The sequence below is a fragment of the Colobus angolensis genome, unplaced genomic scaffold (assembly GCF_000951035.1).
Source record: "Colobus angolensis palliatus isolate OR3802 unplaced genomic scaffold, Cang.pa_1.0 Scaffold532, whole genome shotgun sequence".
Classification (NCBI taxonomy): domain Eukaryota; kingdom Metazoa; phylum Chordata; class Mammalia; order Primates; family Cercopithecidae; genus Colobus; species Colobus angolensis.
In genome coordinates, this window is record NW_012118844.1 from 797,202 (window position 1) to 816,298 (window position 19,097).

Here is a 19,097-nt window from a genome sequence, read left to right on the forward strand (position 1 = left end):
TACCTGGCCTCTTTTCTACTTATTTTAACAGATGAGGAAATCGAAATAAAGAACACCCTTTAACACACACCCTTTTAGTAATCTGACCCCTGCTGACCCACTCTAGCCTTATTTCCAAATTCACCCCCACCCCCACCTCCACCTCTGGACATTCTTCATTTTGGCCGTATGGAAATGAAGTTCCCTCAACCATGCTTTGCACATATTGATTTCTCTGTCTGCAATGCAATTTTCTTTCCCTCCTTTTTAGATTCAAGGAAGTTATACTCATGTTTTAAACACAAACAAAACCCCACCTCAGCTTAAGGGTCATCTCCTCCAGGGGTTGCCATTCTGAATAGATACTCCTTTAGTGTGCTCCAATGGTGGTACATGCTCCCTGGCCATAGCCTGCATGACGGTACACACCCACACTGCCTACTGATTGCTTATGTACATGTCTGCCTACCCTCTTTAGATTTTGAACTTGAAGGCAAGGACTATGTCTATATGAATGTTCACCGTTGAACCCAAAGCTTCTTGTCACATAATAGACATTCAGTACTTATTTGTTGAATGAATGAATCATCCTTGTTACTTTTCTTCTTTTTTTGTTCGTTGGTGGTGGTTTTTGTTTTTGTTTGTTTGTTTGTTTTGTTTTTGACATGAAATCTTACTCGGTTGCCCAGGCTGGAGTGCAGTGGCACGATCTTGGCTCACTGCAACCTCCACCTCCCGAGTTCAAGTGATTCTCCTGCCTCAGCCTCCCAAGTACCTGGGATCACAGGCATGTGCTAATCACCATGCCTGACTAATTTTTGTATTGTTAGTAGAGATGGGGTTTCACTGTGTTGCCCAGGCTGGTCTCAAACTCCTCACCTCAGGTGATCTGTCCCCCTCGGCCTCCCAAAGTGCTCGGATTACAGGCATGAGCAACTGCACCTGGCTTTAGTCCATTTTTCTTTGTCTTCCCCACCACTACTCTGCTTTAAGCCACCATTCTCTCTCTCTCAGACTGCTGTAATATCCTCTTAATTGTCTAACTACTTTCTTCCACTTGTGCCTCTCCAATCTGTTCCCCATATTACAGCCAGAGTGCTTTTTCTAAAACACAGACCTTAACATGTCAATCCTTAGCTAAACACTCTCCTGCGGGCCAGGCTGGTGGCTCACGCCTATAATTTCAACACTTTGGGAGGCCAAGGTGGGCAAATCACTGAAGGCCAGGAGTTCGAGACCAGCCTGGCCAAAATGGTGGAACCCTATCTCTACTAAAAATACAAAAAAAAAAAAAAAAAAATTAGCCGGGCATGGTGGCATAAGCCTGTAATCCCAGCTACTTGGGAGGCTGAGGCATGAGAATCGCTTGAACCCAGGAGGTGGAGGCTGCAATGAACCAAGATGGTGTCACTTCACTCCAGCCTGGATAACAGAGCAAGACCCTGTCTCAAAAACAAACAAACAACCCAAAGCTCTTCTGTGCTTCCCCATTATTCTTCAACTCTCTTACGTTCATTTGGTTTCTCCAACGTGCCACCCTTCCTTCCATCACAGTGCCTTGGCACATGTGCCTCCTCCACTTAGAACATTCTTCTCTTTGCTTTCCTCATAATTCACTCCTACTTACCTTTCAGAACTCAGCCCCAGTATTGCTTCCCTAGGAAATCTATCCCATTTTCCCTTACCTTCTCCAATTAATAATGCCTCAATTTTCTTGTTTTGAATTTTTTTTTTCTTTTTGTGAGATGGAGTCTCACTCTGTTGCCCAGGCTGGAGTGCAGTGGTGGAATCTAGGCTCACTGCAAACTCTGCCTCCCAGGTTCAAGTGATTCTCCTCCCTCAGCCTCCCAAGTAGCTGTGATTACAGGTGCCCACCACCACACCCAGCTAATTTTTGCATTTTAATAGAGATGGGGTTTCACCATGTTGACCAGGCTGGTCTTGAACTCCTGACCTCAAGTGATCCGCCCACCTCTGCCTCCCGAAGTGCTGGGATTACAGCTGTGAGCCACCATGCCTTGAACCCGGGAGGTGGAGGTTGCAGTGAGCCAAGATGATGCCATTGCACTCCAGCCTGAGCCAAACTCTGTCTCAAAAAAAAAGTTATCTGGTAAAATTTGTATACAGAAGCTTATGCTTCCCCATGGTGAGATTATGTTGTCAGAGTATGACACACAATGGTAATGATGTCATAAATGCCTAGAACACTCTGAACCACATAAATTCAGTAGTTACCTTGAGAATTAGTAGACGAATCATTTGAACCAAGTTGCGGACATGAATCTTGTTATTTGTGTCCTACTTCTGTCCATTTGGACAAATAATTGTATGACTACAAACCAAACGAATGGATCTTCTACTACAGGTAGGTGCCTAACCTTAAAACTTGTAAATTATGATCTGTTATAGTATACATTAAAGTATTTAATTAGAAAAGCCAGCTGTATTTAAGAAATCTGCTGTTACTTTTAGCAGTGTTAACATTAGTAGGTCTTCAAGAATTTCTAATACAACAGCTGATATTTCTACTTCTGTGTAAAAAACTTAAGCAAAATATAAGCGTCAAGATGACAGACTTATGGTCCTCCTTTACCACCCTTCCCCACTCAATATACCAACCCGTCCCCACCAAACTAGCTAATACTATATAAATGAATCTGGCAAGGGACTTAACATATAGTAGGGGTTTTTTTTTACTTTAAGTTCTGGGATACATATGCAGAATGTGCAGGTTTGTTACCTAGGTATACATGTGCCATGGTGGTTTGCTGCACCTATCAACCCGTTATCTAGGTTTTAAGCCCTGCATGCATTAGGTATTTGTCCTAATCCTCTCCCTTCCCTTGCCCCCTACCCCCCGCAGCAGGCCCAGTGTGTGATGTTCCCCTCCTTGTGTCCATGTGTTCTCATTGTTCAACTCCCACTTATGAGTGAGAACATGAAGTGTTTGGTTTTCTGTTCCTCTGTTAGTTTGCTGAGAATGATGGTTTCTAGCTTCACCCATGTCCCTGCACAGGACAAGAACTCATTCCTTTTATGGCTGCATAGTATTCCATGGTGTATATGTGCCACATTTTCTTAATCCAGTCTATCATTGATGGGCATTTGGGTTGGTTCCAGGTCTTTGCTATTGTAAATAGTGCTGCAGCAAACATACATGTGTATGCGTCTTTACAGTAGAATGATTTATAATCCTTTGGGTATATACCCAGTAATGGGATTGCTGGGTCAAATGGTATTTCTGGTTCTAAATCCTAGAGGAATCGCCACACTGTCTTCCACAATGGTTGAACTACTTTACACTCCAACCAACAGTGTAAAAGCATTCCTATTTCTCCTCCCTCCATCAGCATATGCTGTTTCCAGACCTTTTAATGATCACCATTTTAACTGGCATGAGATGGTATCTCATTGTGCTTTTGATTTGCATTTCTCTAATGACCAGTGATGATGAACTTTTTTTCACATGTTTGTTGACCACACAAATGTCTTCTTTTGAGAGGTATCTGTTCATATCCTTTGCCAACTTTTTGATGGGGTCATTTGCTTTTTCTTGTAAATTTGTTTAAGTTCCTTGTAGATTCTGGATATTAGCCCTCTGTCAGATGGATAGATTGCAAAAATTTTCTCCCATTCTGTAGGTTGCCTATTCACTCTGATGATAGTTTACTTTGCCGTGCAGAAGCTCTTTAGTTTAATTAGATCCCATTTGTCAATTTTGGCTTTTGTTGCCATTGCTTTTGGTGTTTGAGTCACGAAGTCTTTGCCCACGCCTATGTCCTGAATGGTATTGCCTAGGTTTTCTTCTAGGGTTTTTATGGTTTTAGGTTTTACATTTAAGTCTTTAATCCATCTTGAGTTAATTTTTGAATAAGGTGTAAAAAAGGGATCCAGTTTTTGTTTTCTGCGTATGGCTAGCCAGTTTTGCCAGCATGATTTATTAAATAGGGAATCCTTTCCCCATTGTTTTTGTCAGGTTTGTCAAAGATCAGATGGTTTTAAATGTGTGGTGTCATTTCTGAGGCCTCTGTTTTGTTCTTTTGGTCTATATGTCTGTTTTGGTACCAGCACCATACTGTTTTGGTTACTGTAACCTCGTAGCATAGTTTGAAGTAAGGTAGAGTGATGCCTCTGGCTTTGTTCTTTTTGCTTAGGATTGTCCTTGCTCTACAGACTCTTTTTTGGTTCCATAAGAAATTTAAAGTAGTTTTTTCCAATTCTGGGAAGAAAGTCAGTGGTAGCTTGATGGGAATAGCATTGAATCTATAAATTACTTCAGGCAGTATGGGCATTTTCACGATATTGGTTCTTCCTATCCACGAGCGTGGAATGTTTTTCCATTTGTTTGTGACCTCTCTTATTTCCTTGTGCAGCGGTTTGTAGTTCTCCTTGAAGAGTTCCTTTACATCCCTTGTAAGTTGTATTCCTAGGTATTTAATTCTCTGTGTAGCAGTTGTGAATGGGAGTTCACTCGTGATTTGACTCTCTGCTTATCTATTATTGGTGTATAGGAATCCTTGTGATTTTTGCAAATTGATTTTGTATCCTGAGACTTTGCTGAATTTGCTTATCAGCTTAAGGAGATTTTGGGCTGAGATGATGGGATTTTCTAAATATACAATCACATCATCTGCAAACAGACAATTTGACTTCCTCGCTTTCTATCTGAATACCCTTTATTTCTTTCTCTTGCCCGATTGCCCTGGCCAGAACTTCCAATACTATGTTGAATAAGAGTGGTGAGAGGGCATCCTTGTCTTGTGCAGGTTTTCAAAGGGAATGCTTCCAGCTTTTGCCCATTCAGTATGATATTGGCTATGGGTTTGTCATAAATAGCTCTTATTATTTTGAGATGTGTTCCATCAATACCTAGTTTATTGAGAGTTTTTAGCATGAAGGGGTGTTGAATTTTATCAAATACCTTTGCTGTATCTATTGAGATAATTATGTGGTTTTTGTAATTGGTTCTGTTTATGTGATGGATTACATTTATTGATTTGCATATGTTGAACCAGCCTTGCATCCCAGGGATGAAGCCAACTGGATCGTGGTGGATAAGCTTTTTGATGTGCTGCTGGATTCAGTTTGCCAGTATTTTATTGAGGATTTTTGCATCGATGTTCATCAGTGATATTGGCCTGAATTTTTCTTTTTTGTTGTGTCTCTGCCAGGTTTTCATATCAGGATGATGCTGATCTCATAAAATGAGTTAGGGAGGAGTCCCTCTTTTTCTATTGTTTAAAATAGTTTCAGAAGGAATGGTACCAGTTCCTATTTGTATCTCTGGTAGAATTTGGCTGTGAATTGTCTGGTCCTGGGCTTTTTTTGGTTGGTAGGCTATTAACTACTGCCTCAATTTCAGAACTTGTTATTGGTCTATTCAGGGACTTGACTTCTTCCCAGTTTAGTCTTGGGAGAATGTGTGTGTCCAGGAATTTATCAATTTCTTCTACATTTTCTAGTTTATTTGCGTAGAGGTGTTTATACTATTATCTGATGGTAGTTTGTATTTCTGTGGGATCAGTGGTGATATCCTCTTTATTATTTTTTATTGCAGCTATTTGATTCTTCTCTCTTTTCTTCTTTACTAGTCTGGCTAGTGGTGTATCTATTTTATTAAAGTTTTCAATAAACCAGCTCCTGGATTCATTGATTTTTTTTTTAAGGGTTTTTTGTGTGTCTATCTCCTTCAGTTCTGCTCTGATCTTAGTTATTTCTTGTCTTCTGCTAGCTTTTGAATTTGTTTGCTCTTGCTTCTCTAGTTTTTTTCATTGTGATATTAGGGTGTCAATTTCAGATCTTTCCTGCTTTTTGATGTGGGCATTTAGTGCTATAAATTTCCCACTTAACACTGTATTAGCTGTGTCCCAGAGATTCTGGTACATTGTCTCTTTGATCTCACTACTTTCAAAGAACTTCTTTATTTCTGACTTAATTTTGTTATGTACATTCAGGAGCAGATTGTTCAGTTTCCATGTAGTTGTGTAGTTTTGAGTGAGTTTCTTAATCCTGAGTTCTAATTTGATTGCACCATGATCTGAAAGACTGTTTGTTATGATTTCTGTTCTTTTGCATTTGCTAAGGAGTGTTTTACTTCCAATCACGTGGTTGGTTTTAGAATAAGTGCTATGTGGTGCTGAGAAGTATGTATATTCTGTTGATTTGGGTTGGAGAGTTCTATTAGGTCCACTTGGTCCAGAGCTGAGTTCAAGTTGTGAATATCCTTGTTAATTTTCTGTCTCGTTGATCTGTCTAATATTGACAGTGGGATGTTAAAGTTTCCCACTATTACTGTGTGGGAGTGTAAGTGTCTTTGTAGGTGTCTAAGAGTTTGTTGTACGAATCTGAGTGCTCCTGTATTGGGTGCATATCTATTTACGATACTTAGCTCTTCTTGTTGCATTGATACCTTTACCATTATGTAATGCCCTTGTCTTTTTTGATCTTTGTTGGTTTAAAGTCTGTTTTTTCAGAGGCTAGGATTGCAACCCCTGCTTTTTTTGGCTTTCTACTCACTTGGTAAATACTCCTCCATCCCTCTATTTTGAGCCTATGTGTGTCTTTGCACGTGTGATGGGTCTCCTGAATACAGCATACTGATGAGTCTTGACTCTTTATCCAATTTGCCAGTCTATGTCTTTTAATTGGAGCATTTAGTTCATTTACATTGAAGGTTAATATTATTATGTGTGAATTTGATCCTGTCATTATGATGTTAACTGGTTATTTTCCACATTAGTTGATGCAGTTTCTTCATAGTGTCATTGATCTTTATATTTTGGTGTGTTTTTGCAGTGACTGGTACTGGTTTTTGCTTTCCATATTTAGTGCTTCCTTCAGGAGCTCTTGTAAGGCAGGCCTGGTGGTGAGAAAAATCCCTCAGTATTTGACAAATATTTTGACAAAAGACAAAAATTCTTTCTTGTCTAGAAAGGATTTTATTTCTCCTTCATTTATGAAACTTAGTTTGGCTGATATAAAATTCTGAGTTGAAAATTCTTTTCCCTAAGAATGTTGAATATTGGCCCCCACTCTCTTCTGGCTTGTAGAACTTCTGCAGAGAGATCCTCTGTTAGTCTGATGGGCTTCCCTTTGTAGGTAATCTGACCTTTCTCTCTGGCTGTGCTTAACATTTTTTCCTTCATTTCAACCTTGGAGAATCTGACAATTATGTGTCTTGGAGTTGCTCTTCTCCAGGAATATCTTAGTAGTGTTCTTTGTATATTCTGAATTTGAAAGTTGGCCTGTCTTGCTAGGTTGGGAAAGTTCTCCTGGATAATATCCTGAAGTGTGTTTTCCAACTTGGTTCCATTCTCCCCGTCACTTTCAGGTACACCAATCAATCATAGGTTTGGTCTTTTCACGTAGTTTCATATTTCTTGGAGGCTTTGTTCATTTTGTTTTTCATTCTTTTTTCTCTAATCATGTCTTCACACCTTATTTCAGTAAGTTGATCTTCAATCTCTGATATCCTTTCTTCTGCTTGATTGATTTGGCTTTTGATACTTGTATACACATCCGAAATTCTCATACTGTGTTTTTCACCTCCATCAGGTCATTTACGTTCTTCTCTAAATGGGTTATTCTAGTTAGCCATTTCTGTAATCTTTTATCAATGTTGTTAACTTCCTTGCATTTGGTTAGAACGTGCTCCTTTAGCTCAGAGGAGTTTGTTATTACCCACCTTCTGAAGTCTACTTCTGTCAATTCATCAAATTCATTCTTTGTCCAGTTTTGTGCCCTTGCTGCAGAGGAATTGTGATCATTTGGAGGAGAAAATACATTCCGGTTTTTAGAATTTTCAGCATTTTTGCACTGGGTTTTCCTCATCTTCGTGGATTTATCTGCCTTTGATCTTTGAGGCTAATGACCTTTGGATGGGGTTTTTGTGTGGGGGTCCTTTTTGTTGATGTTGATGTTACTGCTTTCTGTTTTTAGTTTTTCTTCTAACAGTCAGGCCCCTCTTCTGCAGGTCTGCTGCAGCTTGCTGGAGGTCCACTCCAGACCCTATTTGCCTGGGTATCACCAGCGGAGGCTGCAGAACAGCAAAGATTGCTGCCTGCTCCTTCCTCTGGAATCTTCGTCCTAGAGGGGCACAAGCCTGATGCCAGCCAGAGCTCTCCTGTATGAGGTGTCTGTCGACTCCTGCTGGGAGGTCTCTCCATCCAGGAGGCACGGGGGTCAGGAACCCACTTGAGGAGGCAGTCTCTTAGCAGAGCTCGAGTGCTGTACTGGAAGAATCCTCCTTGTCAGAATCCACTGCTCTCTTCAGAGCTGGCAGGCAGGAATGTTTAAATCTGCTGAAACTGCATCCACAGCCACCCATTCTCCCAGGTGCTCTGTCCCAGGGAAGTGGGAGTTTTATCTGTAAGCCTCTGACTGGGGCTGTTGCCTTTCTTTCAGAGATACCTTGCCCAGTGAGGAGGATTCTAGAGAGGCAGTCTGGCCACAGTTGCTTTGCAGCACTGTGGTGAGTTCCACCCAGTCTGAACTTCCTGGCCTCCTTAGCACTGTCAGGGGGAAAACTGCCTACTGAAGCCTCAGTAATGGTGGACACCCCTCCCACCACCAAGCTCCATCTTCCCAGGTCTACTTCAGACTGCTGTGCTGGCATCGAGAATTTCAAGCCAGTGAATCTTAGCTTGCTGGGCTCCATGGGAGTCGGATCTGCTCAGTGAGACCACGTGGCTCCCTGGCTCCAGCCCCCTTTCCAGGAGGGTGAACGGTTCTGTCTCACTGTGCTTCCAGGTGCCACTCGGGGGAAAAACAACAACAACAACAACAAAACTGCTACATTTAGCTCTGTGTCTGTGCAAATAGCCACCCAGTTTTATGCTTGAAACCCAGGGCCCTGGTGTTGTAGGGACACGAGAGAATCTCCTGGTCTGTGGATTGCCAAAACCATGGGAAAAGCGTAGTATCTGGGCTAGATAATACAGTCCCTCACGGCTTCCCTTGGCTGGGGGAGGGAGTGCCCTGTCTCCTTGCACTTCCCAGGTAAGGCGACGCCCCACCCTGCTTCTGCTCACACTCCTTGGGCTACACCCATTGTAGTCCCAATGAGATGAACTGGGTACCCCTAAGCAGTCCCAGTGAGATGAACTGGGTACCTCAGTTGGAAATGCAGAAACCACCCGCCTTCTGCATTGGTCTCGCTGGGAGCTGCAGACCAGAGCTGTTCCTATTTGGCCATCTTGCCAGATCTCCAGCATATAGTAGGTTTTTAACAAGGGTTTGTTTTTGTCACATCTCTTTTCAATTACACACATTCACACACACATTGACGCTCAAGTACACTTATACATGCAAGACATACACACACAGATTCAAAAACCTGGGTAATGTGATAAGCAAGCCAAGATTCAGGGATAACCCAGGTAATGGTATGGATTAGTCAACGATGCCTCCCAGATTTAGCTTCTGGACTGGCTGGATCCACGAGGTAAAAACATAACAGTGGTACAATTAATCAGGTTTAAAAAATAATTGATGAAGAAATGTTATTTTGATCTACACTATCAAACCACTATCAATGTAAAAAAAAAAAACTTGGTTACCTAGCACCTTCTCCGATTATACAATCTCTTTGCAGGAAATAAACCCGTTGAATCAATGGAGACAAAATTGAACTACCTTAGAAGAAATCTACTCATTTTAGTTGGTATTATCATCATGGTTTTTGTCTTTATCTGTTTTTGTTATCTCCATTATAATTGTTTGAGCGATGATGCATCCAAAGCAGGAATGTAAGTTTTACTCCTTTAAATTAAGAGTGCAAGGCATGTGTGTGTGTGTACGTATAGTGGAGGTTGCATTGCTCAGGTTACTTAATATTAACTTTAGACTTCTGAAGAGCTACCAACCTTTTGTAGGTGAATATTTTCACTTAAATTATATCAACTCTTAAATATTCTCTAGTACATTATTAACTTTAGTCAAAGTGTCTCTTGTTCAAGGTTCAGCTGAACTCCAGGATATTAATTGCATTATAAATTCAGTATAGGAAAAGAAGGCATGAATATCCAAATAAGAGTGGGAGAATGAAGAGAAAGAGAGAGGGAATTGGGTCTCTGTTTTTCAAAGACAATAAAACATTTTGGATAATCTACCATTTTAAGATTTAATCGCATGAAAAATTATTCACTGTTGTTACTCTCATGATCGCAATGCCTGCCTTTTATATACCAATTCCCTAAAAATATTCCACTCCAAAGACTGCTGACTAAAATGTGGTATCAGTACTGTATTCCTTTAGTTTCAGAGGAATGTTATGATTTGAAATATGCACAGATAACTTGATGTTGTAAATATGATACAAAAACAATGACTTTTTCTATAGTTTTTTTTATTGTGATACATTATCAATTTGTGACTTTTTATTTTTTTTTTTTGAGACGGAGTCTTGCTCTGTCACCCAGGCTGCAGTGCAGTGGCCGGATCTCAGCTCACTGCAAGCTCCGCCTCCCGGGTTCACGCCATTCTCCTGCCTCAGCCTCCTGAGTAGCTGGGACTACAGGCGCCCGCCACCTCGCCCGGCTAGTTTTTTGTATTTTTTAGTAGAGACGGGGTTTCACCGTGTTAGCCAGGATGGTCTCGATCTCCTGACCTCATGATCCGCCCGTCTCGGCCTCCCAAAGTGCTGGGATTACAGGCTTGAGCCACCGCGCCCAGCCCAATTTGTGACTTTTTAATAAAAAGTTTAATTCTGAAATAAGTGAGGTTCATTCTCTCTCTCTCTCTCTCTCCGTGTGTGTGTGTGTCTCTTTTTACAGTAGATTTGAAACAATTTTGTGTAATTCTATATGTGGATTATGTGGTTATCTAATGTGGTCAAATAGTAAAATGCTCTTAAGAAAAAGCATTAAACAAGAGTTCATATTTATAACCTTAGTTGTGGCTTTCACCACTCTCCAATTCTGTTTTTGTGGTTTTGTTTGTTTGTTTGTTTTTGAGACAGAGTCTCACTCTGTCACCCAGGCTGGAGTGCAATGGCATCATCTTGGCTCACTGCAACCTCCGCCTCCCAGGTTCAAGTGATTCTCCTGCCTCAGCCTCCTGAGTAGCTGGGGACTAAGGCGTGCACCACCACACCAGGCTAATTTTTGTATTTTTAGTAGAGATGAAGTTTCACCATGTTGGCCAGCCTGGTCTCGAACTCCTGGCCTCAAGTGATCTGCCCACCTTGGCCTCCCAAAGTGTGGGATTACAGGTGTGAACCACCATGCCCAGCCATCACACTCCGATTCTTACTGTGTTCAGTTTTCATATTAAAGTCCCAAAAAGACCACAGGTCTAAGCGGACAGTACCGTATGTTCTCTGATAATAATAACAGGTCTCTTTTGTTTTAAATCATTATACTCCAAATTTTCTATACTTTCAGGGTCAAGAAAAAAGGTATAGCAGCCAAGTCATCCAAAACATCATTCAATGAAGCCAAGGCAGCCGGTCAATGCAGTCCCGAAACACAACCCATGCTATCCACTGTAGACAAGTTATCTGATTCCTCAAATCCAGAAAGGTCACCCACACCATCCAGTACGGAAAAATTAATCAAGCCCTCAAGTCTACAAAAGCCATCCATACCAAACAGTGCAGGAAAGTTAACTAGGCCATCAAAGCCAAAAAGGTCATCCAGGTCATCACGCTCAGAAAACTTACGCAAGTCATCTCACCTGGAAAAGGCACATAGAACAGGCAGTCCAGAAAAATCACGTAAGCTAGACTATGCATGTAATCTAGCCAGTTCAGATAAGCCAGTCAGGCCACCTCGGCTATCCAAGCCACTTTGCTCATCTCATCCACAAAAAGAAATGTCACCATCCAAGCCACTCAGTCTAAAGGAATTGGCTAAGCCTCCCAAACATTTTAATCCAAAAAGGTCAGTGAGTCCAGGCAGGGCAGCCTTATTATCCAACTCTAAAGTAGCTGAAACTTGTCAATCCTACAAGAAAAAACATCTTGTTTCCAAAACTTATAAGCCTTTGGTCAATGATATTTCTGAGGCAAAGGAGAAAAACCCTCAAAACCTATATGTTTCAAGCAAAGTCAAGTCCTCTCCCAGGTCCTTTCGTAAGTTAGATTCCAGGAACAATGCATATGATGATCACGTGAATGACAGTGATATGATGAGTTATTACAGTGAGGATGATAGTGATAAAGATATAATCATTACGTGCGACAGAGGGTACAATGAATTTACCTCTGAAGTAACCCTAAATGATTAGGAGCTCAACAAAAATAAAATCCAAGTGTGAAAGAGCAAACTTATACCAACTATTTTATGCTCATCATCCCTTAAGAAACCAGCAGAGGGAAAAATCACTATCAAGATCAGTCCAATCCGTCTTGGAGGCGATTTATTTTAAAAATATCAATAAAATGCATGGCATAAATTACTATTGTAATTATTATTTCATTTTAGGGGGCACAAGGATCTTTTGATGTCTCTTACTTAGACCTGGTCACTTGGATAAGAACCATAAACATACACTCATACAAACCTAGAAAGAAATTGCAAGATGGGGCCTGGTGTGGTGGCTCACGCCTGTAATCCTAGCACTCTGGGAGGCTGAGGCAGGCAGATCACCTGAGGTCAGAAGTTCGAGACCAGCCTGACTAACATGGCAAAATCTCGTCTCTAATAAAATTTTAAAAATTAGTCAGGCGTGGTGGTGGTCATCTGTAATCCCAGCTACTCGGGAGGCTAAGGCAGGAGAATCGCTTGAATCCAGGAGGCAGAGGTTGCAGTGAGCTGAGATTGAGCAGCTGCCCTCCAGCCTGGGTAACAGAGCAAAACTCCATCTCAAAAGAAAAAAAAAAAGAAAAGAAATTGCAACATGGGTACCCTAGACTTCCTTCCCTAGAATTAGCTCTCAACTGAAGTCTCAATCCAATTATTTTTTAATGTTTATGTGGAGTCCTCACAGTTTCATGACAGAAAAAAGACTCTTTTTCTGTCATGCCCAGTGCTTGTTGGAAATAACTCTGTGCTATGGACTAAATGTTTGTGTTCCCCGCAAATTGATGTGCTGACACCTAATCCCCTATGTGATGGTATCAGGAGGTAGAGGCTTTCGGAGGTAATTAGGTCATGTGAGTACCCTTCAGCCCTATATAAGGGTACTAATCCTTTATAAGGGGCTGAAGAGACCAGAGTTCACCCCTTCCACATGTGAAGACACAGTGAAAAGACCCCATTTTCACATCATAGAGTTGGCCCTCACTGAATATTCTGGTGCCTTGATCTGAACTTCCTAGCCTCCAGAATTGTGAGCAATAAATTTCGGTTGTTTATAAGCCACCTAGTTGATGGTATTTTACTATAGCAGCCTGGATAGACTAAAACATTCTGTTCACTTGGTTTGGCTGAGTTGGGGAAATTCCTGATAACCACTTCTTGTTGTTTGTTTGTTTGTTTGTTTTTGAGACAAAGTCTCACTCTGTCGCCCAGGCTGGAGTACAGTGGCGTGACCTCAGCTCACTGCAACCTCTGCCTCCTGGGTTCAAGTGATTCTCCTGCCTCAGCCTCCTGGGTAGCTGGGACTACAGGCATGCACCACCATGCCTGGCTAAATTTTTGTATTTTTAGTAGAGGTGGGGTTTCACCCTGTTGCCCAGGCTGGCCTCGAACTCCTGACCTCAAGTGATCCACCAGCCTTGGCCTCCCAAACTGCTGGGATTACAGGCATGAGCCGCTGTGCCTGGCCTTCCTGATAACCACTTTTAACACCATTGTCTCTGGTGGCTATTACCTAAAGTGAAGATCCAGCCTGTGGTACCCACACTTGGAGCACCATAACATTAGTCTAAGTTTTCTAAATTTCGAACTCTCAACAAGGCTTTTCATTGTTTTTGTTACTCTTCAAAATGGTAAAAGAGTTTGTCCTGCATGCAGTCTCCAAAGGTCTCAGTTGGTGGTCTACTCATCCACACATTCATCCTACATGGCACCTCTCCACTCTGAATCAGAAGGGCTGGGAAGCCAGAGGAGAATCTTGGAGTTATATCCTCTGAGTTTCCTATTGATGAAATGTTATCCTTCCCTTCTTCCAAGGGCATCATTGAGAAAATCAGGCAAAGTCCTGTATTCCCAGCCTATATTCTAGCAGAGTACAACTTGTCCCCTACAACATCCAGCAGGCAGAATTTAAATACCACTAGCAACCATATATTGGATGTGTATTATTCTTCAGGTACTGTACTAGTCCCTATATATTTCACAGGTCCTAAATTCACCCTCAAGTTTGCTGATTCACCACAAGGACTCATAAAACTCAATACTCATGGCTAAGGTTTTGTTAGAGCAAGATTACATAGACTAAGAGCAATAGGAAAAATATATCAGGAGAAATCCAGAGAGGTCAGGGACAGGCTTTTGAGTACTTTCCCATCTGGGGCCACATAGGATATGCTTTCTCTCTAGCAGCAAGCTGCATTGACATGAGCAGAATGTCTCTGCCCAGGGAAAACTGTTTAAGTCTCTTGGTCTGAGACTTTTATCAAGATTCAGGCTCATAGTGACATCATGCTACATTACCAGCCAAAGCAACTGAAACACAGGATCACAAGTGAAACCAAATGCACTTCATATAGGTTGGTGTTTATGCAAAGCAATCCTGACAAGCTGATGAGGCCTGGTCCATTGCTCCAGGTGTATAAAACATAATCATCAACCATTCACGTAAGAACATTCTGAGGACCACATTTCCAGGGGTTGGCCAAAGGTCAGTAATGGTTCCAGGTTCCCTTGAAGACATGCAAGGACTGAACAGCCAGACCTGCTGCATCAACACTACGTATCTTTTATTTAAACTTCAACAGTCCCCCAGAATATGGGGGATTAGATGAGTAAACTGAGGCTCTGGAACATATAGTAAGATTACATCTAGTAATTGGCTGAACTGAGATTTGGATCTATGACTGGCTTATGCTCAGTCATTCATTATGGTGTACTGCCTTCTCACTACCAGCTACTAGGATGCTCATTACTCACAGATCACCCGATCTATCTATGTGAGCAAAATCTCTACTTCACTTTATTTTTTTCTTTTTTTGAGACAGAGTTTCGTTCTGTCACCCAGGCTGAAGTGCACTGGTGTGATCTCGGCTCACTGCAACCTCTGCCTCCTGGGTTCAAAAGGTTCTCCTGCCTCAGCCTCCCAAGTAGTTGAGATTACAGGTGCCCACCATCATGCCCAGCTAATTTTTGTTCCTTTAGTAGAGACAGGGTTTCACTGTGTTGGCCAGGCTGGTCTCGAACTCCTGACCTCAAGTGATTTGCTCGCCTCGGCCTCCCAAAGTGCTGGCATTATAGGCATGAGCCACGGCACTCAGCCCCTACTTCACTTTTAATCAGTCTAAGCTATTATTGTAGCCTACCAGGGGCATATAAAGATGTTTTATTCATTCAGATCTGTCTTCCCCATCATCTCTGCTTCTACACAGGTGGTCCCCCAAGTCTTTACCCATAAAGCCATCATAAAATTATCAGATGGCACAAAGTAGCTGCTTATGTATAAAAGGTTTAAGAAACAGTGTATGTATTAAAAAAGGATTGTGGGGGCCGGACGAGGTGGCTCACGCCTGTAATCTCAGCACTTTGGGAGGCCAAGGCAGGCAGATCACTTGAGGCCAAGAGTTTGAGACCAGCCTGGCCAACATGGCAAAACCCCACCTCTACTAAAAATACAAAAATTAGGCAGGTTTGGTGGTGCACACCTGTAATCCCAGCTACCTGGGAGGCTGAGGCAGGAGAATTGGTTAAACCCAGGAGATGGAGGCTGCAGTGAGCTGAGATCACACCACTGCACTCCAGCCTGGGCAACAGAGCAAGACTCTGTCTCAAAAAAAAAAAAAAAAAGGGATTGTGGCCCAGCACTTTGGGAGGCCTAGGTGGGAGGATCATTTGATCCCAGGAGTTCAAGACCAGCCTGAGCAACATAGCCAGACTCCATCTCAACAACAACAAAAAAGGATTGTGGGAGCTGCAGACTTGATTTCCCACTGGTACTATCTGTTTTAAAAAGACAGACTGTACAGGATTAAGTTGTAGTTCTGAGTTTTAAAAGCCTAGTATTTTTTAAATTCACAAATAGAAATAGTTTTCATCAGATTTTTAAACTGCTTATTATGAAAAAAGTTTAAACATGTACAAAAGTGGAGCAAGTAGTATAATCGACTCTCATATAACCATTACTCAGATTCAACAGTTATCACTACATGGCTGATCTTATTTCACTGGACTCCTATCCATTCCCCCTCCCATTTGTATCTGTAAAAGATAAAGACTTTTAAAAATACATACAAACAATACCACTATCTCACCTAAAATTAATGATAAGTGGGAGAGGCGGAGGTAAAAAAAAATGAATGATAATCTTTTAATACTGATTATCCAGTCTGTGTTCAAATTTTCCCATCCATCTCCTAATGTATTAAAGTTGCTTTGTTAAAATGATGTTGATCGATGTTTGAAAACATGTAAGACTAATTTGGCCAGTCGCAGTGGCTCACCCCTGTAATCTCAGCACTTTGGGAGGCCAATGCATGCGGATTGCTTGAGGTCAGGAGTTCAAGAGCAGCCTGGCCAACATGGTGAAACCCTGTCTCTACTAAAAATACAAAGATCAGCCAGGCATAGTGGTGCATACCTGTAGTCCCAGCTACTCAGGAGGCTGAGGCAGGAGAATCTATATCCTCAACTCGGGAGGCAGAGATTGCAGTGAGCTGAAACCGTGCCACTGCACTCCAGCCTAGGCAACAGAGGGAGACTCCATCTACCCCCTCCCCCCAAAAAAGACTAACTTTTTAAAAATCAGAATTGCAACCAAAAATTGCAATTTCATTGCCCAATCTGGCTTCATATTTTAGGATGATATTGGAGCTAATGTGAGCTAGCCTGGAAAATAGCAAAAGCCAAAATTGCATGGTTTTCAGTTTACATTCTTCTCATGTCTTGATAGACAAAGCCAAATAGTCTAAGCTTTTTTCTCTTTCCTATTTTGAACCTGGAGACATGTAATGCCTTCAAAGCTGTGAATATTAATATCTAATAAAAGTGACTAATTGCTAGTGACGGCCAATATAATGACATCTTAAGAAAAGTCATCTGCATGTTTTTTTTCTTTTTCTTTTTTTTTTTTTGAGACAGACTCTTGCTCTGTTACCCAGGCTGGAGAGCAGTGGCAGGATCTTGGCTCACTGCAACCTCCACCTCCCAGGTTCAAGAGATTCTCCTGCCTCAGCCTCCTGAGTACTCAGCTGGGATTACAGGCGTGCATCACCACACCTGGCTAATTTTTGTATTTTTAGTAGAGACAAGGTTTCACCAAGTTGCTCAGACTGGTCTCAAACTCCTGACCTCAGGTAATCCACCTGCCTCGGCCTCCGAAAGTACTGGGATTATAGGCATGAGCCACTGAGCCTGGCTACATATGTTCTTTTTTAAACCACACTTAATTACAGAGTAGGAGTCTACAGAATATTTGGAGCTCATTAAATATGCAAAATCCTTTTTTAAATTTTTTTTTGAGTCTCACTCTGTTGCCCAGGCTGGGGTGCAGTGGTATAATCTTGGCTCACTGCAACCTCCACCTCCTGGGTTCAAGAAATTCTCCTGCCTCAACCTCCCAAGTAGCTGGGATTACAGGCGTATGCCACCATGCCCAGCTAATTATGTAACAGAAATATATGCACCATAAGTCAGAGAAGAATTTTAGCACAAAAGGAAGGACGGAAGGAAGAGAGGGAGGGATGGAAAAAGGGAGGGAGAGAGAGAGAGAAGAAGGATTGACTGATTTACCAGTGAAAATTTGGCCAAGCTAATACTTAAAATAATTAAGCCCTATCACTCCAACAGATAGTCTTTAGTTCTTGGAAATGTCCTGATTTAAGTAAGAGAGTCACAAATTTCTCCTTCTTGGCCTTTTTGCAACATTGTCTTATCTCTTAGGGTACCTTACTTCCTTCTCTCCCACTCTCCCTTTTGCCTCCCTTATTCAGTAAGACTACGCCTCCCTTATTCAGTAAGACTACTCAGGGTCACATGCTCAATCCATCCATTGCTACCTTACTTTTCCCTTCTCCAGAGGGCACTGTGAAACCAATTTCAAGTGTGACTCTTCCCTCTTAGACCAGTCCTGCCCCTTTTCTGTTGAATCACCTTTCTTACGCTCATCTACTAAGCTTATAACGTGATCCTGGCTATGGGCCTGAAACGGATTACATTATATTTTGCTCCTTTGTTCAGTACAATCCTTTCTAAAAATCCATTACTTTTTAAAAAAGCATTGAAAGGTCAAATTTTAAACATTTCTCTGGTATATTATCTACATGAAATTATATAAGCATAGAGTTAAAAGGATTCTTAGAGATCCTCAATTCCACCCTCCTGTGGGGAGAGGCATGGTCCTGAAGAGCCCAAAGAATGTTCATTCACCAAGAAGACTAATTTCTTCCAGGGCTGGGGGTGAGCTGGCTATGGGATGGTGCTGGGAATCACAGATCTTTAGGCAGTCACAATGAAGTGGTATGCCACATGTGAGATGGTTATAGTGGTGTCAAACAGGGACTTACTAAAAGTCTTCAGCTTTGTCAGTTCCCACAATTCTACAGTCCCTGCCACACTGTGTGCAATCTCTAAGAATTAGAAGCAGCAAAGGAAGGGAAATAGAAATAGGAAAAAAGGGCCACGTGCAGTGGCTCGTACCTGTAATCCCAGCACTTTGGGAGGCCTAGGCGGGCGGATCACTGGAGGTCAGAAGTTCAAGACCAGCCTGGCCAACATGGCGAAACCCCGTCTCTAGTAAAAATACAAAAATTAGCTGGGCGTGGTGGTGGGTGCCTGTAGTCCCAGCTACTCGGGAGACTGAGGCAGGAGAGTCTCTTGAACCCGGGAGGCGGAGGTTGCAGTGAGCTGAGATCACGCCATTGCACTCCACTTGGGCTACAAGAGCGAGACTCCACTTCAAAAAAACAAAAACAAAAGCAAAAAAAGGGTCTGTAGGAGCTTCAGCCAAGTATCTCCATTGTAACCCATGTACGACTTACAATTATTCCTGTGCCACTGGGACCTTAGAAAACAAGGGTTAAGGCTGGGTGTAGTGGTTCACACCTGTAA

General features: G+C 42.0%; 1 protein-coding gene across 1 annotated transcript; it reads left to right on the forward strand.

Moving 5' to 3' along the window:
• Window positions 1-2,237: 2,237 nt before the first annotated feature.
• LOC105525420 (chromosome unknown open reading frame, human CXorf66) lies at window positions 2,238-12,372 on the forward strand. Its single transcript, XM_011961027.1, has 3 exons — window positions 2,238-2,344; window positions 9,572-9,725; window positions 11,361-12,372. Exons 1-3 carry the CDS (start codon window positions 2,257-2,259, stop codon window positions 12,202-12,204), a joined length of 1,086 nt encoding a protein of 361 aa, XP_011816417.1. The 5' UTR covers window positions 2,238-2,256; the 3' UTR covers window positions 12,205-12,372.
• Window positions 12,373-19,097: the final 6,725 nt, after the last annotated feature.

What these genes read in the sequence shown, in the direction of transcription:
- LOC105525420 (XM_011961027.1), top strand. Translation starts at nt 2,257, where the DNA reads ATGAATCTTGTTATTTGTGTCCTACTTCTGTCCATTTGGACAAATAAT. An exon ending in GAATGGATCTTCTACTACAG is followed by an intron (nt 2,345 to 9,571) that starts GTAGGTGCCTAA and finishes ATCTCTTTGCAG; the next exon opens with GAAATAAACCCGTTGAATCA. An exon ending in GATGCATCCAAAGCAGGAAT is followed by an intron (nt 9,726 to 11,360) that starts GTAAGTTTTACT and finishes CTATACTTTCAG; the next exon opens with GGTCAAGAAAAAAGGTATAG.